The sequence below is a fragment of the Agrilus planipennis genome, unplaced genomic scaffold, assembly GCF_000699045.2.
Source record: "Agrilus planipennis isolate EAB-ADULT unplaced genomic scaffold, Apla_2.0 scaffold14, whole genome shotgun sequence".
Lineage (NCBI taxonomy): Eukaryota > Metazoa > Arthropoda > Insecta > Coleoptera > Buprestidae > Agrilus > Agrilus planipennis.
In genome coordinates this window covers 2028102-2054488 of record NW_020442313.1, presented here as the reverse complement: position 1 = coordinate 2054488, position 26387 = coordinate 2028102, and the positions used below count along the sequence as shown (strand labels likewise).

At 35.8% G+C, this 26387-nt stretch overlaps 2 protein-coding genes across 4 annotated transcripts in view; both read left to right on the top strand.

Annotated features, from left to right (window-relative positions):
• Positions 1-8539: 8539 nt before the first annotated feature.
• Positions 8540-13681, top strand: LOC112906236. Its single transcript, XM_025980057.1, has 2 exons — positions 8540-12411; positions 13615-13681. The coding sequence occupies exons 1-2, from the start codon at positions 8855-8857 to the stop codon at positions 13679-13681; spliced, it is 3624 nt and encodes a 1207-aa protein (XP_025835842.1). The 5' UTR covers positions 8540-8854.
• A 4511-nt stretch (positions 13682-18192) lies between these two features.
• Positions 18193-26387, top strand: part of LOC108737536 — an 87504-nt gene continuing 79309 nt past the window's right edge. For all 3 annotated transcript variants that reach the window (XR_001937873.1, XM_018470440.1, XM_018470426.1), the window contains exon 1: positions 18193-22064. Coding sequence is in view for 2 of the 3 variants with exons in the window: in XM_018470440.1 (XP_018325942.1) it covers positions 18508-22064 (3557 nt within the window). In the remaining variant the exon portion in view is untranslated. The remainder of the gene's footprint in view (positions 22065-26387) is intronic.

Here is a 26387-nt window from a genome sequence, read left to right as displayed (position 1 = left end):
ATTCGTTAAAAATATTTTCGCCAAATAGGTACTGCTTTCGTTGAATTATAATACCGTAAACTCCACGAACAATAAAATTATGCAAACCATTTGCATGGGAAAATAAGCTAGTTTTCAAAAAGGTAGCTATTTTTATTTGGGCATATTTTTGCAGTTGTCTTACGTGTATGTGTATAGTATGTCTGAGATGTATATATAGCGCTTCCTACCTACTATAGTTTATGTTAAAGCCAAATTAATAATAAATTTCGATACAAAACGAATACGTATGTATATGTATCTAATTCAAGAACATTTTTAATGCTTCAGGATAGGATAAAAATAGATTAAACATGTACAATGTAGCAAAAGAAATCCCAAATTTATTTGGCTTGTCCTTTAAGAATCTTTACTTCAATTGATGTAAATCCTGAATCCTTAATAATGCAGCAGTGGTTATTCTACGTACACCAGTGGTGAAGAGTTTTGAGTCATGATCGTTTTTTATTATTTATACTATAAACATGTTCATTTGATACTATTTTTATAGCTCTAGCCCTCGTTAAAATATAGATGGCATCACCAGAGATGCGATTTATTTGAAATACTTAAATTTAAAATGCAATTACAAAATGAAAAATGTGCTCTCAGTCCTTTGAGGGCTATGGTGCCTTAGTCTTGCATACTTGGTCTATATTTGGTCTTGGTCTTAATCTTGCTAGTATAAAGACAGTCTTGGTCTTGTATTTTCGCAAGAACAAACACCAATTTTGCTCATCACTATTTACAAAAGAATTTACCAAAAGGGAAATAAAAGTAAATTCTGATAGAATTACAATGAATTAATCGTAAATGTTCAACAGTTAAATTAATTTAGACTTTTAATAGATAGGTATATGTATGTTACTACATCATTGTCGTGAGGTAATTAATATAACGTTAATGGCTACTATAATAAAGATGGAAAGCAATTAACCAATTAGATGTGAGCTTTATTACAGGAAATCATAAGAAGACAAAACTATTATTAGGTATACGATAGGATATGAGTAATGAGTAATTTTTGATGAAGTACCTTAACTCTCTAGTTGCTTTAGACACTTAATGTTTGAGTTTCTATTATGAAATAAACAATAGAAACCGCAAACAGTACCTTGCAAATGTAAAAAGAATGACGGGAAGCAGACAACTTCTGTAACTCGAATTTTGTCTAACTTTTTTAACATACTAAGATTGCATTTGAATATTGCTTGTTAAGGAAATTTGAATGTATTTTAAGTTAACTGAAGTCTAATACTTATTGAGTTTATTATACAATTTATCAATTCCCTGCCGAAGAGTACCTACTCAGTTTTTCCAAATTTCAATTCATTATTTGTTTGTCTTACTGAATCCAAACATCCTTTGGCTCAGTCTAAGTAGATTTTCAGAATTCCATGCTTCTTCCGGATCTTCAAATCGGAAAATTGGAGTTTAGGTTATTCAATCATTAAAACAAACTAAAGCTGAAGATTTGGTGAATCAATATTCGTTAAAATTAAAAGCCACACTTTTGGCGTAAACTTCAAATACAAACACTTCATTAAAAAGGAATTAATTAACCTAATAATTAACTAAAGAAGAACCAAAAACATATTTCGCACAGGTGGTGAAAGCTAAAAACCAGTGAGGTTGGATTAGATTATATTTAGACCACTTCCTTTAAATTTTATGGCACTATTTTAAGAAAGGATGAAATTTCCGGCACTGCTTTTTATAATGAAGTTTACCGTTCTTATCATATACATGTTGTAGGTGCATAAAAAACTATTTGATTTCTATGTTATTTGTTAATATTTTTATCTAATTGTTTCAGAAATTCGACCACTGTTCCCCAAAAGTCCGAACATGTTTTTCCAGCAGTTGTGGGTAAGTCAAATTATTCCCATAACTGTTAATGGATAAAATTGGAAAATTATATAAAACAAATTTTAATATTAACCAGGCTTTAACTTTTGTAACTCCGTCACAATAATAAAAAAAGCACGTAAGTTTTATTTACAAATTTTCTTCAATGTGCCTTGTTCATATGAAATATAATCAAACAACTGTAAATACAAAATTCTCAAAAGTAGAAGTAGTAAAACTGATACAAATGTGCACATAACCAAATATTTAAATGTTTAGAATTAGCACATTACAATAATCTATTTGGTCATTCTAATGATTTGTGGTAGGTATAGTAAATTGGATTGTTGAATTATTTGTTTATTTACAAATACAGTGTAAACTCTATATAACGACACTTGAGGGACTGAACATTTTTCGGCGTTATAAAGAGTGCTCGTTAAATGGAGAGAAATAAAAGATATTATTTTACTGTTCTATAATAATATGGATTTACCAATATAGTACACATTTTGCACACGAACATTATTATTCATACATTGCGTATAGCCTGTTATCTTCGTCTGATGTTTTTTGCTGCTCCAATATTTTAATTGTATTTTGTTACGTATCTTACTCATATCTTGAGATACTGCTGGATCAATTTGATTATATAAAAAGTATTTTTTTAATAGTTTCGCTGCATCAAGTGCTTGTTTGATGCTTGGTGGAGGGACAGGATCGTCTTCTTCAACAACGTACACAGCTGCAGTTCTTATCTATTTCGGCAACTTAGAAATTACTGCTTAATGATTTATAATGCCGCATTGTTGTCGTTAAATAGAGTGAGCGTGACGCTTTATAGAGTGTAATATTGTACAGAAAACAATGTAAACCAACCAAAGTCAAGCAATTTCGACGTTTTAAGAAGTTTGTCGTTAAATCGAGTGACGTTATAAAGAGTTTACATTGTATTCAAATAGCTACCTGTCGGATATTTGAAATGTTTAAATCAAATATGAAAAATTCCGACCCCGAATAGCACAAATGATGTATATGTTTCGTTTATTTCTTAAAATATCTAACTTTGCGAAGCACGATGATTAGTTAGATAGGTGATGACGTTGATAACTGACGATTCATGAAAGAAGTTTGGTGCGCCGGTGGGTTCATGGGCATCTGAATAATATCCTTTATTTGTTTATAACGGGACGTACTTAAGGGAAGATCAATTATGATCCCCAATAAGGGAACTAAATATAATTTTTATGGCCAATAGAAATCCGTTACTTATTGTGGCCCACACAAATTCAAAGTTAATAGACATCCCTTTCCTTCGAGTTCCTTAATTTTGGAGGCTGGGATGGTAAATGAAGCACAGGTTTTGTTGTAATTATACCAAATGTTACATATTATGACAGAATTAAACAAAAACTATATGATAATGGCGATTGATGATATTTCTAGTTAGGATTTCGTACCTACTTGATTTCAAATTATTTCATTTGATCAAATGATACTATTTTGAGCTCATATTAGTAGTAATAACTTCACTGCAAAAATTTACTTATTGAAATCCATCCAATTCAACTGTTACAATAACCTATTTATAATATTTCCTAGTAAAACTGTCAGATAATTTACATTTATTTGCAATAATTAAATTAATTAAAATTGAATTGTTAAATTAAAATTCATGTAACTTTTTAGAACTTTTTTCGTGTAAATAAGTATAGATATTCGTTTCGTAATATTGAAATTATAATTATACTATAAGTACGTAACATCATATAACGTAAGCAATTTGGTCTAATTACCTATTCATCGCGTCCTGCACAATTTTGTAAATTAACAAAACAGAACTTTGCATACTGTAAATATAACGGATGTAAAAAACACTATCTCCTGGTTATTCCATCGTGACGGTTTATTGTATTTGGATTAATTGGAATGGCTCTGTTTGCACATGGCGTGAAGGAATGTTTTAATAAACGCGGCGTTCACAACCTTTCTCCGATGCTAAAGTCTAATTTGTAATGTAACTATCAGAATTCCTTTTTTTTCTCTTTTTTTTTGTTTATACAATAAATAAAGTAGCGTTTTGTACTAATTAAGTCGCACATTATTTAACTTTAGCGATAATTCGTAGTAATTTGAAATTAAGTAAGGATTACGCAATAAAAATCAAAAGGCGATGCACTATAATTATGTTTAATTAACTGTCTTCTTAACCGACCAACACAATTTTTAACATCAAACTAATGATAATTTTGGAACCCTAATTTAAAGATACAAGGTATTTAGTGAAAACAAGTGACTCATTTTAAGGGAGTACTGCTTCGATTGACATACCGTGAAAGCATAAATTCGGTATAGGTTTTAGAGGAAATTCGTCAAGTTTCGGATAAGTTTTTTTCAACTTTTTTGTGTGAATAAAACATACAGTGGATTTTATTTATTACAACCTTGGTTGTAGCGACCATTGTGCTAAGCGACGTCGTATGTAAGTTCCTTGAATATAAAGCATACATTAGTACAAAATTCATGTGGCTATAGCGACTTCGGATGTAACGCCGAGTTCGGGTGTAACGACTGTTTTTAATGAATCATTTGTAACAAATCCTTAGTAATCCCATGCAGATATAGCGACCGGAGTCAGCCGCTAAAGACACAAAGAGCTTTCTTATCTTTTCTTTACATTCACACCGATAGTCAACAAGTGTGGTGACCTATACCGTTGTTCCTGAGTAGCAACTGTATTTAGTAAACTTTTGAATAAGTGTGACTTCCAGATGTACATTTACTGTTAAAAAAATGCGAAAATTGTTTCAAAATTGAAAAAGAGTGTGTGTCTGTATATCTTTTCTAACTTTGCCTGTAACGACTTCTGTATATAACGACGAAATTACAGTGGTCCCTTCGTTGTCGTTATACCTGAAATCCACTGTATTTTAATAATTCTTTTGCTCCTGGCATGTGCTATTATTTTATTAGTGAAAATACAATAAATATATATACATAAATATTTATTTCCATCATAGATGCATAAATGGAATAAAAAATAGTCAAAAGTAGAACAGCACACTTATTCAAATTTAAAAAGAAGGTTCCTTAAAGTGGATACCCTATCCAAAATTTGGATCTTATCTTTCAACGCAAAAATAACAGACGTATCGACCTAATAAACTTTGTTTTTGTCATTACTAGACAATGTTTTATCGTTGATAAACATGTTTTAAAACTGGATTTTTAATTGAGTTCCTCATTTTAGATATCCAATTTTAGGGTACCAGTTTTATCTCAAATTAAGCAGCAACCTTTATGTTTCAAGGTGTGTGATTAAAACAAAAAATCCCTGATAGTAATTTTTGTTTCAACCACTTGGGCATGTTAGACAATTTAGGTATTGTAGAACATCCCTGCCAATAAATTACACTACCCTAAGTTCGTTTTGCGATTTCATTTACAAAAAAACTATTAACGGGGTTTGGGATAACACAGTATCCAAAATTAGGCGACTTTCATCTAATTAATTTCTAACTGATCATAAAATTTTTATAAACCATTCTAAACTAATGTTATAACTAAGGAGAATTCTTATGAATACTACAAAATATATTTAACAATGATTATAAAGACTGCATATACACTGATTTCTTACAAATTCCAACAAAACCAAAATGCAGTGACTTACGTTTAATGCCAAACATGCTAACGCCGAAACCCAAAACTGTAGCCGCTGGGCACACGTCAGAAAACGCCAATGTGATGCTTTCTTCTAATATGTATGTCTTTTTTTATCAGGATAGGGCTTATATTAAAACCAACCTTTAAAATCATAGTGGAGTTATTTTTCAGGGTAGGTCCTACTTTCGGGAAAACAGTATTAGGGGAAGTGGTGCAACATCAAAAAGAAGCATAATAAAAGAGTCACTAAGTCACCCGAATCCCCAAAAAATTACTGGATCGAAACCTAGTGAAATAAAATTATTACTTTATAGGGAATGAAAAATTTGTATCACATTTTTTTGTTCGAATGGCAGATAATTTTTTATTAACAAAAAAGTTCCAAATTAAGAAACAAAACCAAAAAAGTAGATTTATCAGATTATTTAATTAAAAGTGTTACTTTGAATAACATTTTTTCGAAAAATGCATCCTTTTCGAATCATAGGTGATTTAAGGTCCAAAAATGGCCAAATGTACCTAGACGACTTCATTAATTAACATCTCATCTTCTACTGAACCTTTTTTAACTTCACAAGCTTCAAAATTATCGCTTAATATAGCAGCATTTTGATGAAATTTAGGATAAAAGAGAAAAGTTGCCTTATTACAAAAAATATTTGGTTAAAGTACAATTATAATCGATCTTTTTACACCTCGATAATAAGTTAAAAAGATTCAGTAGAAATTACATTTTTGAAGTTGTCAACTTTTTTGGACCATAATTCATTTCTAAAAAATGTCAAGAAAAAGTGTTTACTTTTGACCAGCCAACTTATTACAAAAGCACTTTAGTTTCTGTTTAATTTTGTAACTTTTTTGTTCATATATAGGTTTCAAACTACCTGCCTTTGGGATAAAAAATATTACTTGCACCGCTTGCCTAACCCTCTACAGGTATAAAAAATTAGTTTCACGTGTGTGGTCGCAATTTCAATATAGGCAAATAGGGGCAAGAACATGTGCACACTTCGTTGAATTAGGAAGGGGTACCTTCTTCTCCTTAAATGCATAAAGACCTAATAGTAACAGGATGCGTAGGTACCCTTTATACTCGCAGCATCGACTGTGGTCATTGCTTTTGTACGTGGATGGGATGATTTTTTACTTAGTTTGCAGACGACCTGGTTCAGTTAGAATTCGTTACCTTACTGTAAACTACCTAAAGATTATAATATGTATATAGTTCTTGCAAAATTGTAAAGATTGTGTCATTCAGTCAGATTAGAAGAACAAAATCTCAGTGAAGAGAAGATGAAGTGCTATTGGTAAAAACAGTTAATATCTCTATTCGCTTGTTCATAATAGGTATTTAATTGAATTTCATCGAGTTGTTCTTACGTATATGATATATGTACGTATAGATAGTAAAATATTTTTCATAAAGTTTGTTTTTTATATTTCTTACCGGTTCAATAAATATCTTTGTTTATGATTGTGTATAAGTTTTACCTCGACTTCTTTTTACCCACCGTATATTATTAGTTTACAAGCTCAGAATCATTATCGTTATTTCGTATATTTATATGGTTTATTAAACCAAAAAGTCATTTTTACACATCAAATAGAAAAGGTTTACTATCTAGTACAAAAACTTGGCGTACTCCTAAAATACACATCAACTCTTATTCAACCAACAGTTTTCCCTTAATATCACTTTATTTACTTCAAAGATATTTTAGTATGGATCGTCATTTAAACTCATATAATTACACCTAAAACGGCGAACTTTTTTTTTTTAGTTATCCTCCATTCTCCATTTTTCTTACATTTGAAATTCTGACATCCAGACCCTTGCCATTAATAGATAAAGTCTCTATGTTCACTCCTTAACGTATTTTCCTTACATTCATCAAATATTCATATTCACCTATATTTCACAGACTCCTTTTCCATCTTACACATTCTGCATGTCTTTTCGTCCTCTTTTAACCAATTTTTAGATACATTATTACTTTCATTTCCCAATATGGACCTAGCTATAATGGATATACCTTTTCCTTTCAATATGGATTCCGATAAAAGTGTCCGCCTGCCGTTACCCCATGATATTTATCCATATTTACTCCGATTTCTGTATCTTTATGATGTTCTCTCCACTTAGCATACCTATTATCTGCACTTTTTCCTTCCATCTTCCATTTCTCAATTTGCTTATTAACGTCATATCCTTAGATGCCTTATCCCTCTCCTCGTCAAACCTGTTTATATCATTTTTTAACATTTTCTTCATCCGTATTCCTTTTCTTGTCCTCATCTCCTAACCTTTCTAATTCTTCATATCGTCTCCTTGTTTCTGCAATAATTTTTCTACATTTAGTTTTTTTTCTTAACATTCCCTCATCAAGTATAGTTTAACAAAACATTAATTCTAATGATCCAAACATTGTTTGGACTTAAGATTATTGAACAATCGTCAAGTTACTGAAATTGGCTTTCACGACCGTTTTGGATTATTCGTGAACTTCTTCCCAGGCTGTCCTGCCATGAGTACCATTAGGTACCTACGTCCTTATAGAATGTATACTTAAGTATCAGCCTTCGAAATACATGAAGCGGCATTGATTCATTTAAGTTCTAATTGATATCTTATTTTTCAATTAGAGCGCACTTAAGGAATAGAAGAAAACGAATCATTAGGTTATTCTGGATTTAACGTTCAAATTCCAATTCAATTAGAATAGAATCGCATGTACTACGTAACCACGTACCAGACCAGCGTGTTTGTGTTTGTACTCCTGAAACGTGTACCTACTAGTTACGTGTACATGTAACGCCTTAAAGGGTGTTGAACGCGAAGTCAAGGTTATTGCGATTGTTAATGTAGTTACGTTCATTACAACCAGATGCCTTTCTTGCACGGGTTCCTTATGAATCCAACTTACCAAATAGGGCTAGTCGGATCGTGGGTGGGACTCTGGGCGTAAACATCGAATGTGACTCCGCCCCTTTGCCGCTCATTGTCAAACAAGAAACCGAATCCGAAATTTACTTGACGTCAGGAACCTCGATTCGGGTTCCGTCGGTCGGACATCGGATGTTCTCGTAAAAATTCTCATAGTAAAGTGAGAACGTTGGAAGCGTATAGTTTGTCAGTTGAGGTGCAGTGTGTGTGTTTTCAGTGCTCGACGTTCGTGTATTTTCGTTAGTTAACGTAAATAAACAATGAATGTGAATGTTTTGTTTCGGTAGAGTCGCTTGGTTAGGGTCTGTACGGAAAAAGCGAGATCCCTAACCGAGACGGTCGCGAAACGTGGAAGAATGCGCGAGAGCGGTTAATGCAATGAACAACGGCCCGAGGCCTCCCGTGCCGGGCCTAATTCCGATATCAGCATTGCGTAAAAAATCCGTGAACGATTATTACAACAGTCACCTGGACCAGGATTCATCCCCTCAGCGACTTGATAGTGGTGGTGGTGGTGGTGGTGGCGGTGATTCGGTTGTCGGAAAGGAGGTTATGGGCGAGCAGCGCTCACGACGGACGGGAACGCAGGCTCCGGCTCCCGTCGACCTGATCGATACCGCGAGGTCACGTGGTCCCAGTGCTGGGCCGCAAGCGCCGAACAGGAAAACAAAGTCGGAACAGCGTCACCGTAAATCAGAGAAAAGACGTGAACACAAAAGCGTACGTAATAAACGTTCTTCTTCGTCCTCTGGTGGTAAACAAAAGTGGCGATCTTCCGCAGAAAGACCCGTCAATCCGCGAGTCAATCCAATTTTCGTGTGGGTGCGCCAAGAAGATACACGCATCGTGGACGTGAAATGCGAGGATTACGACAAAAGGAATCGAATCCTGCTGACCAAAACCGCTCATGGTTGGCGCGCCATCCCCCGCACCGAGACCTGGGTGCCCACTCTGAAGCAGTCGACTGACAACGATATGAAACGAGCGCGGAAAGCTCGTAAATCGAATAAAGTTAAAAGGAAATCGACAGCTGTCCAAGTAGAGGACGACATTGACGGTGAGGAATCTCACGATCCTACCATACCTAGTTCTCCTACTTGGACTTCTTCTGGTGACGTAGAGTCTCATTTACCTTCCCATACTATACACGTAAATAGGCATTGTTCCAGTTCTCCTGAACACCATCAGGTAATCGAACCTTCCAATGACAATTTACGACTCGATGCTACCTCAAGCTACCCCGATAATATTCAACCTAATAAGATGAGTGCAACCAGTCCTCTAGATAATTTATTAGCCGTTGCTGAATTTGAATTTAATCAGAAAATACAATCAGGCGAATGGAATGACACAAGTACAATAGACACATCGATATCGTCTCCCATCAAAGAAGACGTCAGTGAAGAGAAAATCCCAGAAAACCAAAATACCGAACCGAATCCTGTTGACTTCCTAATTAAATGTGACTTGGAAGAGAAAGATACCCCTAAGAACGATGGTCAGGAAAAGTACTATAACGATAAACGAAAAAGTGACGAAATAGATTACGACGAAGAAGAGGAAAATAATTTAGCTATGACCGACATATTGGATAGATTGGAGCAGTCTCTCCGCACACCTGAGCCTATATCGCCAGAAATACCAATAGAGAATCAGTGCTCAGTCAAGGAATCACAGAAGGACGACGCAGATGTTGAACAGGAGGAGGAAGAGGAAGACGACAAAGAAACAGATAATTGTACTAACGACATTCAGTATGACATTCCAACGGAAAGCGAAGAAAAACCTCAAGAAGAAGAAGAACAAGAAGAAGCTACTGAAATTAAGGAGATCAGTGAACCAGAAAGTCCACAAATTGAGAAAATACCTGAAGAGCCAACAGATTTAACGATTCGATCATCTGCTACTTGCGATGTTCAAGAAGAAGGCCCAAAAGATTTGCGAACCACAAAAGTTCTTCAGAACAGTGTGGATTACGAAAAAGCAACCCCAACCGATCTACGAATTTCGACCGACAAGGGATTTGTTTGCTCCTCAAGCCCAAGGCCATACTCAAGAAGTTCAGAAACGGTTCAGTCCCCTCAACCTAGCGGTCTACCTCCAGTTCCTCCATCACCAGACGTATTTCCCCCTTTCGGAAACGGAAAAAGTAATCCTAAATCAGTATTTTTAGAAACATTGCTTTCATCCCCACAAAAAGAACTACAACCGCAAACAAAAATTGAAATGCAAATGGAGCCTTTAGATTTGGGGAAATGTAGAAAATCCGCTAGTCCAACGGTTACTTGCTCTGAAGAAGTAAACAAACGTACTTTCGCGGAAGCAGATGAATCTGAACCGAAAAAGATTAAAGTAGAAGCCATTACACTTAAGAATATACTAAGCGCAGAAACGGAAAAGTCTAATGAGAAGGATCAGATAAAAGAAGACGCTAGCGGAAGTCCATTTTTAGAGCAGTCAAAATTACTTGAGCTTCTCATTACGGACAGTGAAGCAGATCCAGCTCTCCAATTGAAACAGCTTCAACTTGATCCTTCAGTTGATTTGCCGGATCCTCTTTTAATACCTAAGGAGAATTTAAGTCAAGTATTAATGTCACCTAAGAAGGAGATACTTCGACTTCTTACTCAAAGACCAGAACTAAGACTTCCCGATGCTCTCTCTTTTCCTCATCTGTTGCAGGACCCAAATATATTAGTAATTACTTTAGCACAATTGCAAACGATTATTCAAAAACAAAGCCAAGTGTTACCTCCTTCTTCTTGTGAAGAAAAGATTAACAAGAAACCTGATAATTTTCATAAGACGATTTCCGACAAAAAGCCAAAACCAAAACAAGAAGAGAGGTCCAAGAATGTAAAGTTAAACCCTTTAGTAGAGGAATCAAGTCGAGTGAGATGCAATTCGCCCAATAAAAATTTTTCCCGTGTAGAAGAAACGAGAAATGACATGTACAGTAACGAATCACTGAACCAAATGATGTGGTTGCCATATCTGCAGCAACTAGAAGCTGCAGCCATAGCTTTTGGAGGAGGTTCAGATATTCTGAAGGGTTTTAATTTTCCATTTTTATCATTACCAGGAAACCAACTTCCTGGCATGGGCCCTATGATTGCTGCAAATAGATTTCCTCCTCATCCTCAGGCATCAATTCCCTTCCAACAACATTTTGATTACAACGCATTATTTGAATATCCTAATTGGCAGGAAGCGTTGCACCAAGCAAATTATTTAAGGTCGAAAAATCAGTTTGACCTTAATACGAAAAGCATGTACGGGGGGCATCCAGAAAGGCATCATGACACATTAAAACAACGATCCCATACGACATCACAAAAACCATATTCAATAAACAGGGGCTACAGTTCATCGATAAACAACAAAGGGAACGTTTTGGGGAATTATAACACGTCATCGTCGTCGAGAGAACAAGGGATGAGACCCAGTTTACAAATTCCGCAATATCATCCACCAAATCCTCCAAAAAACCAAATGCGAAAAAATTCCGCCAGCTTTCTGATGCAACCAGAGGTCGACTCAACGGTGCCACCAAAACAGTTGATAAGAAATAATTACGACAGCGGTCATAAAAACGTATTCGCTCAGAACATGTTCAGTCACCACTATCCGGACGCTAGTACAAATGATAAAGTTGGTTCTCATGAGAAATCGTTACAACAAAAAATGGTCACTTCGTATGACGGTTCCAGAAAGGGAAATTCAGATTCGTCTATGCAACCCATTGATTTGACAACATCTCAGGTTACAAGCAATAAAACTAGGGATAGAAATCATTACGAAACCTCGAAACACCCGAAGCATTTACCTAAACAGGACGATGTGCCGGAAGTAGGAAGTACTACAGCCAGTTTAGAAGAAATGACCGCACATGCGCAGGACTCGCAGAAGTACTTGTGGCATCCACTCTTTGGCAAGTAAGTTGACCTGTCTTTTTATCCCCGCAAAGGAATACGGAATGATCCAAGTTTATCGGTTTCATTTTTTATTACATATTTTTAAAAACTATGCCAACAATTTTGGTTCGTACACCGCATTTTTTAAATAGTTAATGGTTGTAGGTGTTACTTGCTGAAACTTGATAATCGAACACTAAATAAAGAATTTTCAAAAAAATTTTTAGCGCCACAATTGTTTCGCCAAGCATTGACTTCTCCAGGAGGCGAAGCAATCGTAGTGGTGAACTTTTAAATTATTTTTTAACGTTTGCTATTTCTTATCTAATATTCAATTCTTTAAATTAATTCTGCATCTTTCTTTTTTGTTTCTATGAAGTTGTATCATCCCGAAATTCCTGATTTCTTCAAATATTAACTTTATTGATATTTAATTTATTTGGTGTCATTATTGAATATTTCTTATGCTGGTTAAATCCATTTATTATCTTTTGGTACTTAACAAAAATCCAACCAAAACACATAACTATGAGGTGCTGATGACAACTAATTTCGAAATCACTATCGATAAATTGATTATAAAGATCATATCAACATCTTCGAAGAATTCGTAAAAAATAACTAGGTTTTAATGTTGATTCTCCTTGCAAGTTTTTTAAAGGCTAATTCCGCGTATGTTTGCGCTTCCTGTAGTAAATGGGTAGTTGAAACAAAATTTATTGGCGCTGTTTTTTATCGACAATAATTGATTTAAAAAGCAAACATGTCAATTAAGTGTCTTAATCAACGTATTATCTTTATGGTTAACATGATTATTCGCATTTTCGTAATCTCTCCTGTAAAATTATTATTTTATTTTGTATGTTTACATGCATCTGTTTGTATTTGAATACCTATAATAATACCTACACGGAGGCTCTCTAGCTACCTACTATAATATAAATGTGCCTAGTTAATTTATAACCGGTTGTAGCTAATTCGTTCTGCATGGCTTCTGTTATTCTGATGTACTCAACGTAAGTCACGTCTGACAAAGTTTCGAAGTCAATGATTCCGTTTATGAAATTGTTCTTACCGCTAGACGTGGATAATGGCTTCGAATTGTGGCATGACATTCTCATAAGTTTTTCATGTTAAATTAGACAGGCAGGCAGACATCAGCTTTTATTTAATCATTGTCTTTAATTCTCTCGACAGTGATTGCACATGAATTTTATTTTCCAGGCAAATATCAACTCAGTACATTCAAAGAAAATTTTTGATCTTCGATATCTTTTCTACTGATTCCTAAAAAGATTACTAAAAGTATTTCCCTACGTAGTACCTACAAAAAACGTTTAAAAGTATGTATGTATACTAATACATATTAATTTGTTTTTAAGTTATCTTAATGACATTTACTAACATAAAGTTTCAAGATATAGAGCTGATGGGCAAGCATGTAATTTACAAAAATTATGAGCAGAATAAAGTGTGGAATGATTTAAAGACAGGAAGAAACTGGATTTCCGGATTCTATCCGTGCCTAGAAAACCCCAGAGGAAAAATTACAAAGTCTTAAGATCTAAAGATCGTGGTGACCATTACATATCGTCTGAAGAAACTAGATATTCGAATTCCAACGGTGTCTTATTGATGAAATCTCCATGGCAGGTCAAGTTGACGTCAAAAGTGTTTCGTCTCCTATCACAAGGGGCATTTTGAGGAACTCCAACGCAATTGCTGATCTTCAGCCTGAAATTCCTGCAGATATCCCTTGGAAACGAAACGTAGAATACTTTTGACGTCGCCATGATCCGCTATAGGGATTTTTAATTTAACTTCTAAAGACAGGAGATATGTAATGGTCGCCGTGATCTCCAAATCTTATGTTTTCAGATTTTTCTTCCGCGGGTTTTTTTTAAGACTGAAAGTGTGTTAATTAACCGCAGGACTTCGATGATCTGAATAAGGCTCGAATTAGACATGAAATTCAACCAAAACATTTCTAAGCATTTATTATACATGCTATTGTATATCAAGTAGCTTTGTTCTCATTTTAAACATTTGAACACCGCTACTTATTTTTAATTTATACATCGAAGGCGCGATAAACACCTTTCAAAACACGACAAGTTTAGCAATAGATATAGAGGATTAGTATGCATAGATTTGCAGATGATATAGCAATATTAGCATCTAGGAAGGAGGAGTTAGAGATAGCTTTAAATAAAATGGAAGTGGTATTGACAAAACAGTATTGTATGAAAATAAATAAAAGTAAAACAAAAATACTGGTATGCAAGGGAAGAAAAAGTACGGAAAGAGCGAATGTAAAGGAAGGAGATGAAAGATTGGAAGAAGTGGCTGATTTAACGTATCTAGGAAGTCAGATAAGTCAGGACGGAAGGAGTAGTAGGGATATAAAGCGAGTCGCCCTCAATTAAAAAAAAGTCACTTTTATGCTCGCGAACGGTTAATTTAGAAAAATGAATAGGTAAACAGAGGACTCTGGAAGTCAATAAAAAATAGGCGAAATAGGTTGGTAGGATACCTTCTCAGGCATAAGGGGCTATTCAGAGACATATTAGAGGCAAAAACAAGAGTTAAGAGGTACACCTAGGTTAGGTTAGTGTTCGCAAAATTGTTCTAGTTTTAGGGAAGATTAACTCAGTTACCGAGCGGCATGGCCTACAAGTTTATACCATTGCTTAGCATTCGGGAGGATGCCAGTTCGATTCCAGGTCCGTCTGCCTTGGTCCAAGTTTTTCTGTGGCTTTCTTCGATCACTTAGGCAAATACTGAGGCAGTAATATTCCACAGATAAACTTTCATTCTTTTCTGTCTTCATTTCATCCGTGTCATCTTTCTCACTCGAACCAGGCACCAATTCTAACGATTCCTGAAAGAAGGCTGAAGAGGGCCTTCCACCCTACCTTCCAGCGTAGTCCCGAGAGACTACCCGCCCACCAGCATTAGCGGCTGGTGGGAATGAAACATCCAAAAGTTTAAATTTTTTGATTAACTCAGTATAGGAAAGAATGGAGGTACGTGTGGAACTACTCTTATTAGGACTGACGACCTTATGATGGTGAAATCCAATAAATGTAATTTATAGCTTCTGTGGGGCTTGACGCATTGTTCAGAAGATTTTGAGAGTTCTGCTATATAATTTTCAGATAGATATGGTTGAAAAACATATTCCACCAAACTATGCACTTTCGAAAAGAAAAAAATCCGTCAAGAAACTTTTATATCCGATGAACAATTTTCTTTCCTCGTTGTTAATTTCAATGTGCGAACAAATCATTTTCGAAATGTAAGTTACAACGTTGATGTTTTAAATTATAATCACATACTTCCTAGTGAAAACTACGACTGTCTTTATAGTGGCAAGACTAACACCGAACGATCAAAACCAAGACTGAAACCAAGACCAAATACACAAAACTAAACGAAAAATTATTATCAGTTCCTGTGGATTTATGATTTATTTAAACTTATTTAATATATTCTTTGGGGACTGGGACAGTCTTGATCTTGGTATTGTTCCCCAAGTTAACACCATCACGACAATGAAAATGCATTCATGACCAAGCAATATTGCATGCCCAGAAACGCGGTAAAATTTGACAAATTTCGAACCATAACTTCTCTTGAAATTTTCCAAGATTGTTTAATCTACAACATTTTACGCAAATGTTGCACAAAAATAAACAAATTCTTATTTACAGTTTCATTGAAATCCCATTACGGTACGCTATGCAAATTGCTCCAATAGAATGCGATATGTATAAACATGCGTTCATTTATTTAGTAGTTGCAACAATAATAGATTCGTTTGTCTTACACATAAATGACCTAAAACAGATATGAGTAAGTGCACGCGTGTATGAATGTGGCCCATTCGCACTTCGCGTTCGTAGTACATTATTTATTATCTTTATTTGCAATCTGGCAAACGTTTAATTAAATTGCGAGCACAGAGAGAGCTATTGAATTTCAGAATTATAATATCGAATGCTACGTACGCCGGTACTCATATCTGCTGTTGTAAATGCCCGCTTTGTTTGTCGATTGGATGTGGGTACTACACGCTCCCTTGATTAACGAACGTTATGGAAGTTGTAAATAGATAAATATGAAATAAAACGAATTTGGTAGTGTATTTAAGAAAATATACGCTTTTAAAACTTTAACAAAGGTTTAAAAAATTTGATCTCATANATATTTTTCATAAAGTTTGTTTTTTATATTTCTTACCGGTTCAATAAATATCTTTGTTTATGATTGTGTATAAGTTTTACCTCGACTTCTTTTTACCCACCGTATATTATTAGTTTACAAGCTCAGAATCATTATCGTTATTTCGTATATTTATATGGTTTATTAAACCAAAAAGTCATTTTTACACATCAAATAGAAAAGGTTTACTATCTAGTACAAAAACTTGGCGTACTCCTAAAATACACATCAACTCTTATTCAACCAACAGTTTTCCCTTAATATCACTTTATTTACTTCAAAGATATTTTAGTATGGATCGTCATTTAAACTCATATAATTACACCTAAAACGGCGAACTTTTTTTTTTTAGTTATCCTCCATTCTCCATTTTTCTTACATTTGAAATTCTGACATCCAGACCCTTGCCATTAATAGATAAAGTCTCTATGTTCACTCCTTAACGTATTTTCCTTACATTCATCAAATATTCATATTCACCTATATTTCACAGACTCCTTTTCCATCTTACACATTCTGCATGTCTTTTCGTCCTCTTTTAACCAATTTTTAGATACATTATTACTTTCATTTCCCAATATGGACCTAGCTATAATGGATATACCTTTTCCTTTCAATATGGATTCCGATAAAAGTGTCCGCCTGCCGTTACCCCATGATATTTATCCATATTTACTCCGATTTCTGTATCTTTATGATGTTCTCTCCACTTAGCATACCTATTATCTGCACTTTTTCCTTCCATCTTCCATTTCTCAATTTGCTTATTAACGTCATATCCTTAGATGCCTTATCCCTCTCCTCGTCAAACCTGTTTATATCATTTTTTAACATTTTCTTCATCCGTATTCCTTTTCTTGTCCTCATCTCCTAACCTTTCTAATTCTTCATATCGTCTCCTTGTTTCTGCAATAATTTTTCTACATTTAGTTTTTTTTCTTAACATTCCCTCATCAAGTATAGTTTAACAAAACATTAATTCTAATGATCCAAACATTGTTTGGACTTAAGATTATTGAACAATCGTCAAGTTACTGAAATTGGCTTTCACGACCGTTTTGGATTATTCGTGAACTTCTTCCCAGGCTGTCCTGCCATGAGTACCATTAGGTACCTACGTCCTTATAGAATGTATACTTAAGTATCAGCCTTCGAAATACATGAAGCGGCATTGATTCATTTAAGTTCTAATTGATATCTTATTTTTCAATTAGAGCGCACTTAAGGAATAGAAGAAAACGAATCATTAGGTTATTCTGGATTTAACGTTCAAATTCCAATTCAATTAGAATAGAATCGCATGTACTACGTAACCACGTACCAGACCAGCGTGTTTGTGTTTGTACTCCTGAAACGTGTACCTACTAGTTACGTGTACATGTAACGCCTTAAAGGGTGTTGAACGCGAAGTCAAGGTTATTGCGATTGTTAATGTAGTTACGTTCATTACAACCAGATGCCTTTCTTGCACGGGTTCCTTATGAATCCAACTTACCAAATAGGGCTAGTCGGATCGTGGGTGGGACTCTGGGCGTAAACATCGAATGTGACTCCGCCCCTTTGCCGCTCATTGTCAAACAAGAAACCGAATCCGAAATTTACTTGACGTCAGGAACCTCGATTCGGGTTCCGTCGGTCGGACATCGGATGTTCTCGTAAAAATTCTCATAGTAAAGTGAGAACGTTGGAAGCGTATAGTTTGTCAGTTGAGGTGCAGTGTGTGTGTTTTCAGTGCTCGACGTTCGTGTATTTTCGTTAGTTAACGTAAATAAACAATGAATGTGAATGTTTTGTTTCGGTAGAGTCGCTTGGTTAGGGTCTGTACGGAAAAAGCGAGATCCCTAACCGAGACGGTCGCGAAACGTGGAAGAATGCGCGAGAGCGGTTAATGCAATGAACAACGGCCCGAGGCCTCCCGTGCCGGGCCTAATTCCGATATCAGCATTGCGTAAAAAATCCGTGAACGATTATTACAACAGTCACCTGGACCAGGATTCATCCCCTCAGCGACTTGATAGTGGTGGTGGTGGTGGTGGTGGCGGTGATTCGGTTGTCGGAAAGGAGGTTATGGGCGAGCAGCGCTCACGACGGACGGGAACGCAGGCTCCGGCTCCCGTCGACCTGATCGATACCGCGAGGTCACGTGGTCCCAGTGCTGGGCCGCAAGCGCCGAACAGGAAAACAAAGTCGGAACAGCGTCACCGTAAATCAGAGAAAAGACGTGAACACAAAAGCGTACGTAATAAACGTTCTTCTTCGTCCTCTGGTGGTAAACAAAAGTGGCGATCTTCCGCAGAAAGACCCGTCAATCCGCGAGTCAATCCAATTTTCGTGTGGGTGCGCCAAGAAGATACACGCATCGTGGACGTGAAATGCGAGGATTACGACAAAAGGAATCGAATCCTGCTGACCAAAACCGCTCATGGTTGGCGCGCCATCCCCCGCACCGAGACCTGGGTGCCCACTCTGAAGCAGTCGACTGACAACGATATGAAACGAGCGCGGAAAGCTCGTAAATCGAATAAAGTTAAAAGGAAATCGACAGCTGTCCAAGTAGAGGACGACATTGACGGTGAGGAATCTCACGATCCTACCATACCTAGTTCTCCTACTTGGACTTCTTCTGGTGACGTAGAGTCTCATTTACCTTCCCATACTATACACGTAAATAGGCATTGTTCCAGTTCTCCTGAACACCATCAGGTAATCGAACCTTCCAATGACAATTTACGACTCGATGCTACCTCAAGCTACCCCGATAATATTCAACCTAATAAGATGAGTGCAACCAGTCCTCTAGATAATTTATTAGCCGTTGCTGAATTTGAATTTAATCAGAAAATACAATCAGGCGAATGGAATGACACAAGTACAATAGACACATCGATATCGTCTCCCATCAAAGAAGACGTCAGTGAAGAGAAAATCCCAGAAAACCAAAATACCGAACCGAATCCTGTTGACTTCCTAATTAAATGTGACTTGGAAGAGAAAGATACCCCTAAGAACGATGGTCAGGAAAAGTACTATAACGATAAACGAAAAAGTGACGAAATAGATTACGACGAAGAAGAGGAAAATAATTTAGCTATGACCGACATATTGGATAGATTGGAGCAGTCTCTCCGCACACCTGAGCCTATATCGCCAGAAATACCAATAGAGAATCAGTGCTCAGTCAAGGAATCACAGAAGGACGACGCAGATGTTGAACAGGAGGAGGAAGAGGAAGACGACAAAGAAACAGATAATTGTACTAACGACATTCAGTATGACATTCCAACGGAAAGCGAAGAAAAACCTCAAGAAGAAGAAGAACAAGAAGAAGCTACTGAAATTAAGGAGATCAGTGAACCAGAAAGTCCACAAATTGAGAAAATACCTGAAGAGCCAACAGATTTAACGATTCGATCATCTGCTACTTGCGATGTTCAAGAAGAAGGCCCAAAAGATTTGCGAACCACAAAAGTTCTTCAGAACAGTGTGGATTACGAAAAAGCAACCCCAACCGATCTACGAATTTCGACCGACAAGGGATTTGTTTGCTCCTCAAGCCCAAGGCCATACTCAAGAAGTTCAGAAACGGTTCAGTCCCCTCAACCTAGCGGTCTACCTCCAGTTCCTCCATCACCAGACGTATTTCCCCCTTTCGGAAACGGAAAAAGTAATCCTAAATCAGTATTTTTAGAAACATTGCTTTCATCCCCACAAAAAGAACTACAACCGCAAACAAAAATTGAAATGCAAATGGAGCCTTTAGATTTGGGGAAATGTAGAAAATCCGCTAGTCCAACGGTTACTTGCTCTGAAGAAGTAAACAAACGTACTTTCGCGGAAGCAGATGAATCTGAACCGAAAAAGATTAAAGTAGAAGCCATTACACTTAAGAATATACTAAGCGCAGAAACGGAAAAGTCTAATGAGAAGGATCAGATAAAAGAAGACGCTAGCGGAAGTCCATTTTTAGAGCAGTCAAAATTACTTGAGCTTCTCATTACGGACAGTGAAGCAGATCCAGCTCTCCAATTGAAACAGCTTCAACTTGATCCTTCAGTTGATTTGCCGGATCCTCTTTTAATACCTAAGGAGAATTTAAGTCAAGTATTAATGTCACCTAAGAAGGAGATACTTCGACTTCTTACTCAAAGACCAGAACTAAGACTTCCCGATGCTCTCTCTTTTCCTCATCTGTTGCAGGACCCAAATATATTAGTAATTACTTTAGCACAATTGCAAACGATTATTCAAAAACAAAGCCAAGTGTTACCTCCTTCTTCTTGTGAAGAAAAGATTAACAAGAAACCTGATAATTTTCATAAGACGATTTCCGACAAAAAGCCAAAACCAAAACAAGAAGAGAGGTCCAAGAATGTAAAGTTAAACCCTTTAGTAGAGGAATCAAGTCGAGTGAGATGCAATTCGCCCAATAAAAATTTTTCCCGTGTAGAAGAAACGAGAAATGACATGTACAGTAACGAATCACTGAACCAAATGATGTGGTTGCCATATCTGCAGCAACTAGAAGCTGCAGCCATAGCTTTTGGAGGAGGTTCAGATATTCTGAAGGGTTTTAATTTTCCATTTTTATCATTACCAGGAAACCAACTTCCTGGCATGGGCCCTATGATTGCTGCAAATAGATTTCCTCCTCATCCTCAGGCATCAATTCCCTTCCAACAACATTTTGATTACAACGCATTATTTGAATATCCTAATTGGCAGGAAGCGTTGCACCAAGCAAATTATTTAAGGTCGAAAAATCAGTTTGACCTTAATACGAAAAGCATGTACGGGGGGCATCCAGAAAGGCATCATGACACATTAAAACAACGATCCCATACGACATCACAAAAACCATATTCAATAAACAGGGGCTACAGTTCATCGATAAACAACAAAGGGAACGTTTTGGGGAATTATAACACGTCATCGTCGTCGAGAGAACAAGGGATGAGACCCAGTTTACAAATTCCGCAATATCATCCACCAAATCCTCCAAAAAACCAAATGCGAAAAAATTCCGCCAGCTTTCTGATGCAACCAGAGGTCGACTCAACGGTGCCACCAAAACAGTTGATAAGAAATAATTACGACAGCGGTCATAAAAACGTATTCGCTCAGAACATGTTCAGTCACCACTATCCGGACGCTAGTACAAATGATAAAGTTGGTTCTCATGAGAAATCGTTACAACAAAAAATGGTCACTTCGTATGACGGTTCCAGAAAGGGAAATTCAGATTCGTCTATGCAACCCATTGATTTGACAACATCTCAGGTTACAAGCAATAAAACTAGGGATAGAAATCATTACGAAACCTCGAAACACCCGAAGCATTTACCTAAACAGGACGATGTGCCGGAAGTAGGAAGTACTACAGCCAGTTTAGAAGAAATGACCGCACATGCGCAGGACTCGCAGAAGTACTTGTGGCATCCACTCTTTGGCAAGTAAGTTGACCTGTCTTTTTATCCCCGCAAAGGAATACGGAATGATCCAAGTTTATCGGTTTCATTTTTTATTACATATTTTTAAAAACTATGCCAACAATTTTGGTTCGTACACCGCATTTTTTAAATAGTTAATGGTTGTAGGTGTTACTTGCTGAAACTTGATAATCGAACACTAAATAAAGAATTTTCAAAAAAATTTTTAGCGCCACAATTGTTTCGCCAAGCATTGACTTCTCCAGGAGGCGAAGCAATCGTAGTGGTGAACTTTTAAATTATTTTTTAACGTTTGCTATTTCTTATCTAATATTCAATTCTTTAAATTAATTCTGCATCTTTCTTTTTTGTTTCTATGAAGTTGTATCATCCCGAAATTCCTGATTTCTTCAAATATTAACTTTATTGATATTTAATTTATTTGGTGTCATTATTGAATATTTCTTATGCTGGTTAAATCCATTTATTATCTTTTGGTACTTAACAAAAATCCAACCAAAACACATAACTATGAGGTGCTGATGACAACTAATTTCGAAATCACTATCGATAAATTGATTATAAAGATCATATCAACATCTTCGAAGAATTCGTAAAAAATAACTAGGTTTTAATGTTGATTCTCCTTGCAAGTTTTTTAAAGGCTAATTCCGCGTATGTTTGCGCTTCCTGTAGTAAATGGGTAGTTGAAACAAAATTTATTGGCGCTGTTTTTTATCGACAATAATTGATTTAAAAAGCAAACATGTCAATTAAGTGTCTTAATCAACGTATTATCTTTATGGTTAACATGATTATTCGCATTTTCGTAATCTCTCCTGTAAAATTATTATTTTATTTTGTATGTTTACATGCATCTGTTTGTATTTGAATACCTATAATAATACCTACACGGAGGCTCTCTAGCTACCTACTATAATATAAATGTGCCTAGTTAATTTATAACCGGTTGTAGCTAATTCGTTCTGCATGGCTTCTGTTATTCTGATGTACTCAACGTAAGTCACGTCTGACAAAGTTTCGAAGTCAATGATTCCGTTTATGAAATTGTTCTTACCGCTAGACGTGGATAATGGCTTCGAATTGTGGCATGACATTCTCATAAGTTTTTCATGTTAAATTAGACAGGCAGGCAGACATCAGCTTTTATTTAATCATTGTCTTTAATTCTCTCGACAGTGATTGCACATGAATTTTATTTTCCAGGCAAATATCAACTCAGTACATTCAAAGAAAATTTTTGATCTTCGATATCTTTTCTACTGATTCCTAAAAAGATTACTAAAAGTATTTCCCTACGTAGTACCTACAAAAAACGTTTAAAAGTATGTATGTATACTAATACATATTAATTTGTTTTTAAGTTATCTTAATGACATTTACTAACATAAAGTTTCAAGATATAGAGCTGATGGGCAAGCATGTAATTTACAAAAATTATGAGCAGAATAAAGTGTGGAATGATTTAAAGACAGGAAGAAACTGGATTTCCGGATTCTATCCGTGCCTAGAAAACCCCAGAGGAAAAATTACAAAGTCTTAAGATCTAAAGATCGTGGTGACCATTACATATCGTCTGAAGAAACTAGATATTCGAATTCCAACGGTGTCTTATTGATGAAATCTCCATGGCAGGTCAAGTTGACGTCAAAAGTGTTTCGTCTCCTATCACAAGGGGCATTTTGAGGAACTCCAACGCAATTGCTGATCTTCAGCCTGAAATTCCTGCAGATATCCCTTGGAAACGAAACGTAGAATACTTTTGACGTCGCCATGATCCGCTATAGGGATTTTTAATTTAACTTCTAAAGACAGGAGATATGTAATGGTCGCCGTGATCTCCAAATCTTATGTTTTCAGATTTTTCTTCCGCGGGTTTTTTTTAAGACTGAAAGTGTGTTAATTAACCGCAGGACTTCGATGATCTGAATAAGGCTCGAATTAGACATGAAATTCAACCAAAACATTTCTAAGCATTTATTATACATGCTATTGTATATCAAGTAGCTTTGTTCTCATTTTAAACATTTGAACACCGCTACTTATTTTTAATTTATACATCGAAGGCGCGATAAACACCTTTCAAAACACGACAAGTTTAGCAATAGATATAGAGGATTAGTATGCATAGATTTGCAGATGATATAGCAATATTAGCATCTAGGAAGGAGGAGTTAGAGATAGCTTTAAATAAAATGGAAGTGGTATTGACAAAACAGTATTGTATGAAAATAAATAAAAGTAAAACAAAAATACTGGTATGCAAGGGAAGAAAAAGTACGGAAAGAGCGAATGTAAAGGAAGGAGATGAAAGATTGGAAGAAGTGGCTGATTTAACGTATCTAGGAAGTCAGATAAGTCAGGACGGAAGGAGTAGTAGGGATATAAAGCGAGTCGCCCTCAATTAAAAAAAAGTCACTTTTATGCTCGCGAACGGTTAATTTAGAAAAATGAATAGGTAAACAGAGGACTCTGGAAGTCAATAAAAAATAGGCGAAATAGGTTGGTAGGATACCTTCTCAGGCATAAGGGGCTATTCAGAGACATATTAGAGGCAAAAACAAGAGTTAAGAGGTACACCTAGGTTAGGTTAGTGTTCGCAAAATTGTTCTAGTTTTAGGGAAGATTAACTCAGTTACCGAGCGGCATGGCCTACAAGTTTATACCATTGCTTAGCATTCGGGAGGATGCCAGTTCGATTCCAGGTCCGTCTGCCTTGGTCCAAGTTTTTCTGTGGCTTTCTTCGATCACTTAGGCAAATACTGAGGCAGTAATATTCCACAGATAAACTTTCATTCTTTTCTGTCTTCATTTCATCCGTGTCATCTTTCTCACTCGAACCAGGCACCAATTCTAACGATTCCTGAAAGAAGGCTGAAGAGGGCCTTCCACCCTACCTTCCAGCGTAGTCCCGAGAGACTACCCGCCCACCAGCATTAGCGGCTGGTGGGAATGAAACATCCAAAAGTTTAAATTTTTTGATTAACTCAGTATAGGAAAGAATGGAGGTACGTGTGGAACTACTCTTATTAGGACTGACGACCTTATGATGGTGAAATCCAATAAATGTAATTTATAGCTTCTGTGGGGCTTGACGCATTGTTCAGAAGATTTTGAGAGTTCTGCTATATAATTTTCAGATAGATATGGTTGAAAAACATATTCCACCAAACTATGCACTTTCGAAAAGAAAAAAATCCGTCAAGAAACTTTTATATCCGATGAACAATTTTCTTTCCTCGTTGTTAATTTCAATGTGCGAACAAATCATTTTCGAAATGTAAGTTACAACGTTGATGTTTTAAATTATAATCACATACTTCCTAGTGAAAACTACGACTGTCTTTATAGTGGCAAGACTAACACCGAACGATCAAAACCAAGACTGAAACCAAGACCAAATACACAAAACTAAACGAAAAATTATTATCAGTTCCTGTGGATTTATGATTTATTTAAACTTATTTAATATATTCTTTGGGGACTGGGACAGTCTTGATCTTGGTATTGTTCCCCAAGTTAACACCATCACGACAATGAAAATGCATTCATGACCAAGCAATATTGCATGCCCAGAAACGCGGTAAAATTTGACAAATTTCGAACCATAACTTCTCTTGAAATTTTCCAAGATTGTTTAATCTACAACATTTTACGCAAATGTTGCACAAAAATAAACAAATTCTTATTTACAGTTTCATTGAAATCCCATTACGGTACGCTATGCAAATTGCTCCAATAGAATGCGATATGTATAAACATGCGTTCATTTATTTAGTAGTTGCAACAATAATAGATTCGTTTGTCTTACACATAAATGACCTAAAACAGATATGAGTAAGTGCACGCGTGTATGAATGTGGCCCATTCGCACTTCGCGTTCGTAGTACATTATTTATTATCTTTATTTGCAATCTGGCAAACGTTTAATTAAATTGCGAGCACAGAGAGAGCTATTGAATTTCAGAATTATAATATCGAATGCTACGTACGCCGGTACTCATATCTGCTGTTGTAAATGCCCGCTTTGTTTGTCGATTGGATGTGGGTACTACACGCTCCCTTGATTAACGAACGTTATGGAAGTTGTAAATAGATAAATATGAAATAAAACGAATTTGGTAGTGTATTTAAGAAAATATACGCTTTTAAAACTTTAACAAAGGTTTAAAAAATTTGATCTCATAAAAACAAAAGCAAACGCTTAAAAAAAAAATTAATTTAAATACCTACTTATTCAAGTTTTAGCGACTCCATAAATGTTCAAAAGAAGTCTCTTTATTTGATATTTTAAAATCTGAACACCTTTTATTTTAAAAAAAAATG

Excerpts from the sequence above, each read along its gene's own strand:
- LOC112906236 (XM_025980057.1), top strand. The coding sequence starts at position 8,855 with ATGAACAACGGCCCGAGGCCTCCCGTGCCGGGCCTAATTCCGATATCA. Across the intron at positions 12,412-13,614 it reads TGGCATCCACTCTTTGGCAA|GCAAATATCAACTCAGTACA; the intron begins GTAAGTTGACCT and ends TTTATTTTCCAG.